Source organism: Pseudochaenichthys georgianus, chromosome 17, assembly GCF_902827115.2.
Source record: "Pseudochaenichthys georgianus chromosome 17, fPseGeo1.2, whole genome shotgun sequence".
In the NCBI taxonomy this organism is placed as follows: Eukaryota; Metazoa; Chordata; class Actinopteri; order Perciformes; family Channichthyidae; genus Pseudochaenichthys; species Pseudochaenichthys georgianus.
In genome coordinates this window covers 12,253,739-12,263,947 of record NC_047519.1, presented here as the reverse complement: position 1 = coordinate 12,263,947, position 10,209 = coordinate 12,253,739, and the positions used below count along the sequence as shown (strand labels likewise).

General features: G+C 40.5%; 1 protein-coding gene across 1 annotated transcript; it reads left to right on the top strand.

Moving 5' to 3' along the window:
* Window positions 1-2,189: 2,189 nt before the first annotated feature.
* Window positions 2,190-7,390, top strand: LOC117461787 (uncharacterized). Its single transcript, XM_034103718.1, has 21 exons — window positions 2,190-2,309; window positions 2,387-2,457; window positions 2,541-2,636; window positions 2,721-2,845; window positions 3,259-3,402; window positions 3,480-3,566; window positions 3,651-3,815; window positions 3,892-3,988; window positions 4,073-4,290; window positions 4,376-4,532; window positions 4,733-4,941; window positions 5,022-5,139; window positions 5,265-5,464; window positions 5,533-5,647; window positions 5,730-5,899; window positions 5,973-6,070; window positions 6,151-6,281; window positions 6,456-6,645; window positions 6,727-6,868; window positions 6,953-7,073; window positions 7,144-7,390. The coding sequence occupies exons 1-21, from the start codon at window positions 2,290-2,292 to the stop codon at window positions 7,212-7,214; spliced, it is 2,745 nt and encodes a 914-aa protein (XP_033959609.1). The 5' UTR covers window positions 2,190-2,289; the 3' UTR covers window positions 7,215-7,390.
* The last annotated feature ends 2,819 nt before the right edge of the window (window positions 7,391-10,209 follow it).

Here is a 10,209-nt window from a genome sequence, read left to right as displayed (position 1 = left end):
TCTCATCACTCTGGGAAAAAAAGAAAGAAAAGGTAATATTATAATATTCTCCAGATTTATTTTGTTTTTATTATTGGTAAAGGAAAGTGTGGCAGAAAAATAAAAAATAAATGATTATTTTTTCCACAATATGCTTCTTCTGAGATATTACTGCCCCCTAATGCTGGAATTACATATTTCAACATCTGTTCTATTGCACTTTTTCACTGTCCATACACCAATGTCAATACATGAGTAAACATTAAATTGTTCATCAATTATATTTTTAATACCCTGTACATTTGCATTATATTGAGACTAGCCAGGTGCTAAAATTGCATCAAACGAAATATGAAAACATAACTCAAACCATATATGTATATATATAACGTTTAAAATAATGTAATGGTTGGTTGAATTGAAGATTTGTTCCATCTAATTTCCCTTGTTATACTTAAACTGTAAATAAATATTGTCATGTATCCTTCAATAAGCACAGCTAGAGAAACAGAATATTAAATGCAAGCTGATATTTATTTTAGTTTTATTATCTTGTCTCAATAGCAGTAATTTAATAATAAAATAAAAATATTGTGAGTAAATAATGAATTGTTTTTGACAAATAATTGAGTTTACAGATTAGGAGTGTAATGTTTACGACCAATCCAACACATTTTAAATTAAGTAAAGCAGCTCCCACACAAAATGTAAGATGCACTCACCAGAGACGCTCCATTCCATCAGGCCCAGTTCAGACAGGCCTTATCCCTTAATACCCAAAGAGTAGCAGCTGCATTTGAACATCTACTTGTAGAGACAGGTTGTAATGCGATCAACTGGCTGGATTTTAAAAAGAGACTGTCCTTTATTGTGTCAATAGGTGTCAGGTCTGACCTAAATCAAGCCGACAGATAATCAATACAGCAATCAAAGAGAATGGGGCGTAAAGTATGCCTATACTAGTTCACTTTCCAGATTTAAGATTACATTTATTTTTTAGGTCAGCATTTGCATCCTTTTAGTTTGTTTTTGCTATTTTATTTCAAATGGTTCTCTTTGGTAATGAATTATATAAATATTTTGGTTTTTAATGGAATAATAATTGTGTGTGCATCAACCTTAGCAATCATAGGAAGGGAGATTTTGGGTCATGCATGTCAAAATATCCAAATATTCACCCTATTTTGGGCAACCCGGTATCACGGCAATACTTGAACATGTGACGATTTACCATGCTGGGAGACGTGAAGATGTCACGATTTATATTCTTCTTAAAGCTTTTTTCTTATTCAAAAGAAGACCTTAACCTAAAGTACTCTTTAATGTTTAAATTAAGCCTTATTAGTTTGTCTGTTTTGCACATCCTCCTATTAATATCTAATAATAAAATAATACAATTCAATAACGTGCTTTGACCACCAGGTGTCCCTTTCTATCAGCTGTGCACCGTTATGGTGTAAATACAGCCTATCTACCAATTGGATCAAATATAAAAGTCAGCCGAATTAGTGTTGATACTGCAAGGAGACGTATTGTGTGAAAAGAAATGTAAGATGCTGTTTAATTGCTTATATATTTATATAGCAACTCCTAGATACCCCCTGGCGCCGCCCCTGACTGAGTAGCCTCTGCTTTAAAATGCGATGATCAACGGTGTCAAACGCTTGAAAGGTCAATATATATACAGAATATACAAACAATAATCAAGTGTTAGATTACAATCATTATAAGGAGGCTCAAAGGAAAAATAAAAAGCACATGTGATTTTAAGGAAATGTTTAATTTATTATTAACTGTGGATTATTTTGTTGCTTCTTCAAATATAAAAAAGTAATATATGTATATTATCAAATACAAATCTACTTTTGCTGAACAATAAATACTTTTTTTACACTACTGAAAAATGTGTGTTTTTCCTTTCCATACAATATGTTCTTAATAAACTAGGCATACATCAGCTCACCCTGTGTGTGTGTGTGTGTGTGTGTGTGTGTGTGTGTGTGTGTGTGTGTGTGTGTGTGTGTGTGTGTGTGTGTGTGTGTGTGTGTGTGTGTGTGTGTGTGTGTGTGTGTGTGTGTGTGTGTGTGTGTGTGTGTGTGTGTGTGTGTGTGTGTGTGTGTGTTCCTGTTCCTTAACAAGCCTCACCTGTGCTTTGTCATTAAGTGGAATATAAAGCAGCTGCTGATGTCTCAGTTAATCACCCAGTCCCCTTCCTTTTAGACTTGTGTTTTTGTTGGAAGGTGTGCTGGACATTGCCAAGCTCTGATACTGACTGTATTCTTTTTGGTTTTACTGCTTACAAACTGCAACATGCTGAGGCTTGGAAACATGTAAGTTACATTTCTTGTAGATTTCTTTCTATGTGTATACTTAATTGTCTCTAAATGATGTGTTTTATATGTTGAAGTTTGTTATGGATGGCTGCAGCTAACATCTTGGGTCAAGCCAGGCCTAATTTGAAGCTATATTTGCAGTCAAGTAAGCTTCAATTCTCATCAAGTCATTTTATACAGCATATTAAGTCTGTTTACATTCTCCTCACAAGCCTTTTCTTTTAACAGGCAGTGGGTTAAGGTCTGACTGTGCCGCAAATGTAATGAGACTGTCGTTGGACAAGGCTTTAGCAGTGGGAAACCAGCTTGAGGTGGAGGCTATCAGTAAGTATTAACTGCTAATAATGCAGCTGATTGGTTCATCACTGAGGAAAGGGGTCCCTGACAAAGCTTATTGTCTCCCCTCAGATGGCACCAAGCACATGTTGTTAACACCTAGCATGGCTGCTCAGTGTGGATACAGCATGGAGTCTGACCCATGGGGTAACACCAGAATCTACACCTCCCTGATGGGCTGCTTTGTGGACAACAAGGTTTGTTTTGAGCTAAAGTGGTTTAACAGCATTCAATGTAATTTTCTACCAAGTTTAGCTGTGCTAATTCTGTCTCAAGTGACTGAATTAATGGCTCAACAAACACATGGTTGCTCCCATTTTTGTGTTTCCCTGAATTTATTTGTAACCCCTTACCGTTAAAAGACCCAAAGTACATTTCCCTCTTTGTTTGGTACATCCCTAAAATATTAGCACTGCTCCACTCAAAACTGTATTCCTCGATTAATCTACTAGGTACTTTCTTGACTTGTTTGTTACATACAAAAATATCCATTTAGACTTCAAATGTGTCCCTGAAGGCAAGGATATTACATTTTATATGACAAAGAAGCTGGAACCAAAGAATATTAGGGAGTTTCACTTAATTTAGTTTTTTTTATATATATTTATAGGATGATGCTACATTTAACGTTGGCTTGAGACTCCAGATGTACGGCGAGAATCCATCAGACGTGGTCAGTCATGACGTGTCTCAGACTTGCAGCTACACTCGCTGGGCCTCCAGGGAGATCCTCTGCGACAGGAACTACATGGAAGTAGGTCATCTTTATATTGATGAGTCCACCATCTTGTGTGTATGGAAACGAATGCTAAAACCACCATTTTCTGTTAGGTTTCGCACCACATGGCTAACCTTGATGCTGAAGCTAAGGGTCAGACTCGGGATGGTAAAGACGAGAAGCTCAACGCCAATCTTGAAGTATGTTGAATTAAATCGTTCAGATACTACAGTTTAATTCCTCCCTACACCAATGAGGATTTAATTATTTGTTCGTTCCTGTAGGCCTCTGGTGCATCACAAGGTATCTGGAAGATGACGTTTTACACCCCAGAACCAGTGGCCATGGTGTTGCAAGAGGCTGAACAAGCCGGCTACGCTGCCAAAACTACCTCTAGTCGTCTGGTTATGCGAAGCCCGTACAATACAGCAGAGACTTATTCAGAGGATGTAAGCAACACACTCCTATACAGTGTTTCTTTCCTTTCCCTCCTTGTCAATTATATTAAACCTCTCCTCTCTTTAGGTGGCTGGAGTCCCCATGGAAGTTTTCAGGGTGAGCGCCTACTACATGGCACCACAGGGTCTGAATGTAGTGAACTTCGCAGCTGCTTGTCCCAAAGGTGAGTCCTGAGCAACATATTGCCTTCACAGTAAGCTTAATTGTTGCACAGTTGACCTCAACAGCTCCATTTTGTCATTAACAGGTGGCGTCCTCTTCACCGAGGATATGATCTCTTGGCACGTACCTCGCCGTGTGACTCCTCTGTTGGACGGCAGAATTACAGTCTCAGAAATGCACATGGGAATCAACGGGCAGAGGCTTGATAGATCTCAGATGGCCGTACGGGGGTACACACTGAGCACCACAGACTTCCACATCGTCGTCGAGATCCCAGTGGGCTCGCCTGATGGTTACTACAAGGTTGGGGAAATCTATAGATTAGAAATGCAAGAGTCACTAGTGCATTTGCATTTTTTTTTTATTGAAATGTCATGAATTATTGCAGAGCCATGCCCCAGATTACCAGTACCACATCACCTACTTTGTGGAGCCCATGCTTGAGGTACTGTGGAGAGAAGATGACACCCAAGATGATACCAGATACAAGGTTTTGTTCCCCATCATGACCCCTCTGATGCCTCAATCGCCCCAAATCCAGGATGGTAAATCACATTTTCTAGTAGATATGAAAAAAAATGACATTTGAACTCGGGCTTGCTCGGATATATCCTGAAGACTGCTAAACCCATTAAATAAAGTCTTTTGTTTTTTTTAAATAGCACTCAATCCAACTACTAAATGTTTCTCTATCAATGTTGAGGCTGGTTTAGAAGTTGTAAACCTGCCACTGTCTGTTCCTCAGACACTGTCCCAGAGACTCGGGTGTTCAACGTTCTCTTGGGAACCTTCCTCCATGACGTTGAGCTGAGGAACATCACCTTCTCCACCGGGGTCCTCACTGTTGAGGAGAGCAATGCCAAAGGCTTCACAGTCCAGGAACACAGCTTGGCTAATGGCTCCAAGAGCTTCTCTCTTCAAGTGCCCTTTGATGCCGATGTTGTCTTAAAACATGTATGACATTATAGATTCAAAATATCACTTTGTACCAACATATTTTCAGTGTTGCTGAGCTTTTATTTCATTTGTTGCAGAATCCTGAGCGCTTGGTTACATCCTACTTCCTCCCTCTGATCTTTGGGTTGATCGTCCTGCCTGAAGAAACTCCTTTTGCTCTCCCGGTCGACCTGCAGGCCTCTCTGCAGGATGTTGGTGAGATCATATTGAATTTGCTTTTGACAATATCTTCATGCAAATTGTGTTTTCTAAAATTAAATAAAACATATTGGAGTAAAAGCTACACAATCAAATGGATAATGCATGTTTTGCTGCTCTAGTGCTACCCATCATGGCTGGCACCTGTGACCAGAACCAGTTTTACATCAGCGTGAAGTTCGGGAGTCACGGCTCTAATTTCAAGGCTATCGTTGGACCTCGAGAGCTGACTGCTGAGATGGCTGAAGACTACAATTTCTATGAGAACGGCACACACCTCAGCCTCATTCTGCCATACACTGCCAAGGACGCTGTTTTCGAGGTATGTCAAAACTACAAAATCCCACCATAGATCTTCTGCATTGGCTAACTTTACTTTCTTTTCCACAGCTGCTCACTGCAGAATCAGTCAAATCCAGAATTGACCTGCTTCTGTTGGATCGTGCAAACGACTGGGTGCTTGCTGATCTCTATCTGGCGTGCTACTTCCCCTTGAAAGCAACAGGTAAGATGGAACATGTAAGTATATTTGCTGCTTTAATTGATGGATTTGTGTTGCTTTACACATTGCCTGCTTCTTCCTCCAGAGTGCCACCCCAATGGCACAATGACCGCTGTGGCTGTGAAGGTTGAATCGACTCGTAATCTGAAGCCAAGTCAGCTGACGCTAAAGGACCAGTCCTGCACACCACAGTTCAGCGACGATCGCGTTGCATATTTCTCCTTCAGTGTGGATACCTGTGGAACCACCAGAACGGTGAGTGTGAATCACATTTAAATATCAAAAGGGTTTTTTTGTCAAATGTTAATGCGTTTTTGTTATTAAATAGTTCTTTGACAACTACATGATGTATGAAAATGAGATCCGCCTGTCTTACAACAACGCCAAAGCAGCAGCCAAAACATCACCAGTTGATCCCGATTACAGGTAAAATATTTGATTCTGTATAATTGGAGATGAACACTTTCAATGTATGCATTTATATATTTTATTTGTTCCCCTAATAGGCAAACCATTTCCTGCTTCTATGTGGTCAATGAGACTCAGACTGTTGCCTTCAGCGCTAAACCAAGAACCTATGAGCCCGCTGCAGAGATCGGCACCGGGCAGCTGATGGTGCAGATGAGGCTTTCCCAAGGCATGGTGGAATTTTACAACATCTTGTTCATGCATACAAAACACTGTTTGCAGGTCTCCGTAGAAAAAGAGATCTATGATCTCAAGGGACCAATCTGATTAAATAAAGGTTTGAAATGACGTGAAACTGTAAATGTCCAGGCCTCCTGTCTCTAACGGGACTCTTCTCCTGCAGATCCATCCTACGAGCTCTTCTACCAAGCAGAGGATTATCCAGTGGTGAAATATCTGCAGCAGCCTCTTTATTTTGAGGTGGAGCTGATGCATTCTACCGACCCGCACTTGGAACTCATTGCTGAGAACTGTTGGGCAACCCTTTATGAAGATAGGACATCTCTGCCAAGCTGGGACATCATTGTGGACAGGTAATGTTGTGCAAAACTAACTACTAACTACTCATCATTTGTTTAACTGCTGCCTTATTAACTTTTGAATTCCTTCACTAGCTGTGAGAATCGCAATGACAGCTATGCAACAATTTTCCATCCTGTTGTGAGTGACTCCAGAGTTTTAGTCCCGTCCCACATCAAGCGCTTCTCTGTAAAGATGTTCACTTTCACTAAAGATGACGAGGTTCTGAAAGACCAGGTAAGACTTGTAAATCCAAATCTGGAGTCTTTTGGCCACTGCTGCATGTAGCCATGTGTAATACATCATCCTGTCTGTCCACAGATCTATGTCCACTGTGATGCAGTGATTTGTGACACAAGCAGCCAGGCAGATGGTTCCTGCAGAGGCCAGTGTGTGCATCCTCCAGGTCAGAGCTACTCAAGACCTGCAGGTGTAAAAAAGGGTAAGTGACCGAGTCTGAACAAATGTAGTCGATCTGGATGTGCAGTTGGTAATCTTTACTTGTTTTGCAGAGCGAAGAAGCACCGACTCAACACGCCAAAGGCAGATCTCCTCTGGGGCAATTATTCTGTCTAACCTTTGAATATGTTCTACAAGTGTTTACATTTTGTCATTTGCACCTTATGTAATTGTGTTCATAGTTTTGTTTGGGACCAGGGGAACAGTTTTATCCATGAATGTACTGTACTGCCTTTTATATTGATGGATGACAGTAACGACTCATGTATTGTGAAAAAAATAAACGAATTTTAAAAAATAGCCACATTTATTTATATAGTCGCTTTTATCAATGTATTGCATCTTCTGTGGTCAATTTTAAGGGACATATTAATAAAAGCAGGTTCTGTGTCAACCAGTACCCTCATAATTTCAAGAAAATGCAGAGAAGCATCAACATATGTAGCAATGATATCCTATATAATAAACAACTAAAAATGATAAGTTGATTTAGGCGCTAAATGAAAGACGTTCTGAAGTTATTATTGCCCCGCCTACTTGAGACGCACTAAAACATGATGTGGTTTTTTTTGTTGCATGTAGTCACTTCCGCCTTTAGGGAACACGACAAACCTTAACAGAATTCAAAGCCAATGGAGCAAGACAACCCTCAAATACTTGCAAATGCTCACTCTGAGTTTAAAAACTAGAACTTCAAATGTGCAGAACAACTGTATACAAAGTTTATCTCCTACTTACAGTCCAGGTACTCTTTGTTCAATTGTTGGCGATGTCTGTACTAGCAGTACTCGAGTTGAGGCGGGATGGCATCCCCCCCTGAAATAAAAACGGTCAAAATCATCCCCCTTCTAAAACTGCCATTCCCCCTTTCCATCCCTTATGTAATTTTATCAATGAACGTGGCACTGGTATTACTATTTCAACATTAATTTTGCGCATTTTGAGTAAAATACTGTGGGCGAGGGAGCACGCACACACGCAATGACAATTTTACCAAGTCACTGACGCTATACTATGAGAGGGCGCCGTGATGCGCCCGTTTGATAGATGCCAGAAGCGCAGGTAACGGTCATCACAATGGCCAAGCGACCAGGAGGACAACGCAATCTGAAGGACTTCTTTAAAAAATAACATTTCAGGTAATTCAAGTCAGTAATCTTAGTCATCATTACTTTAGTCACCAAAGGTGGAATCTATGGACATAAGCAGCAATAACAACTTAGTTTGGAGTTTAGCTACGTTTTTCTCTCATATTAGCTAGCTGGTAAGACTCAAAACTGTTGATGAAGTGATACCACCAGCACCAGAAGAGCTGAAACCCCTCCTTCAAGCAGCGAACACTCTGGTCATCTCCACAGCTGAGTGTGAACGTGGGTTTAGTCAGATGAACATTTTAACCACAACTAGAACCTCCCTAGAGGTAAAAAGCATGTCAGCCTTGGTTTTCATCTAGTGTGTTGGCCCTCCACTGAACAGGTTCAGACCAGAGGTATATGTCAAGACTTGGCTTCAAAGCCATTGCTAAGCAAACAATCTGAAATCAAGAGCCAGAAAAATTGAGACCAAAAAGCATGATTATGAACATCTTTGGAAACTTCTATGAGATGGGGGAGAGTGGAGTAGGCCAACACATCCTCACTCCCAGGTCGGCCTATGTTGACGTTATGTCAAGTCCCCTGTGTCGGCTTTTTCCAACGCAAGGGGGGGGGGCTTTGAGTCCATTTCCAACGCAAGGGGGGGCCCTTAGCATCCATTTTCAGCTTTCCGGGATGTCCATATGCTTCTCTGGACGCTCATGGAAGCACGGCATTCGTTCGTGTCGGCTGCCCTTAAAGGCAATGTGAGCGTCCACTCTCATTGGATAACGGAGAATTGTACACCCGGAAGTAAGTATTCCTCTTACTGTCGATTGATTTTACAGTGATATCTGCACTACTCATCGACTAAAAAACACCAGATTATCCTTGTTAATTACACAACATTGATTGGTTTAAATTGTGTGCAATGCTTTTGTATTTTTCCCCTTCGATTCGGAGAAACAAATATTTGTTCAGAGTAAAGGATGGCAGAAGACACTACACTACCCAGAATCCCCAGCTATCGTTTGGACTATACCATGTGCTCTGTTTGACCAAATATCTCCCTGCAGAAAAAAAAACATGTCCGAACTTTGTTTTATTCTCGGTGTACAATGCCTATTTTAAAGTTAGTTTGGCCATTAAAATGCGTTTTGATGTCATTTGATGCGAGAAATATGAGTTGTTATTTCAGATTATGTGTGCAGTGGATATACATGATCTTTAGTTTGCTTGCTTTTCTCTTTGAAAGTCATCACATAATAATAATTGTAAAACACGGTTCGGCTGCATTAAATATTACATATATGCCGTAGTTCTGTATTTATAGAGCCCTGATGAGAAGACTTCTAGACAAACATGAGGAACTGAAAACGTGACGTGGATCATAAATATATCAGCCATTGAACAACATCTTACATTTCTTTTCACACAATACGTCTCCTTGCAGTATCAACACTAATTCGGCTGACTTTTATATTTGATCCAATTGGTAGATAGGCTGTATTTACACCATAAAGGTGCACAGCTGATTTAACCTAGTGGTTAAAGCATGTTATTGAATTTCATTATTTTTATTATTAGATATTAATAGGATCCCTATAAAGCAGGGATAGGCAAGTAAGTTTGGCCGTGGGCCAATTTTTTGCTGAGCCGCAAGATGGCGGGCCAGAACATAATAAAAGCCTGATTCAAGGAATTGATTTTGGTAAGAGGGCGCAGCGCCCCTGTTCCCCGGTTCAGAAAAAACTCTGATATTGCTGATGACCCTCCCCATCAACACTCTGATGCGCAGTCAGATCCGCTGATTGGTTCACTGATGATGCCCAATGGAGCCTCTGGCTAGACCCGCCCAAAGGGGGGCTCGTCCTCTCTAGCCCCATTTCAGTCCCAAAGCCAGGGCTATTATCTGTATTTTAACAGACTTATCTTTTAAATTGAGGTGTATTTATTGTTCTCTTCAAAGTTTATTTTTCTCTGAAATTTTAGGGAGGATGGTCCTCCCTTTCCTCAATGGACGAGCCTCCACTGAGTTAAGTAGAG

What these genes read in the sequence shown, in the direction of transcription:
- LOC117461787 (XM_034103718.1), top strand. Translation starts at nt 2,290, where the DNA reads ATGCTGAGGCTTGGAAACAT. An exon ending in GCTTGAGGTGGAGGCTATCA is followed by an intron (nt 2,637 to 2,720) that starts GTAAGTATTAAC and finishes GTCTCCCCTCAG; the next exon opens with ATGGCACCAAGCACATGTTG. An exon ending in CGCCTGATGGTTACTACAAG is followed by an intron (nt 4,291 to 4,375) that starts GTTGGGGAAATC and finishes GAATTATTGCAG; the next exon opens with AGCCATGCCCCAGATTACCA.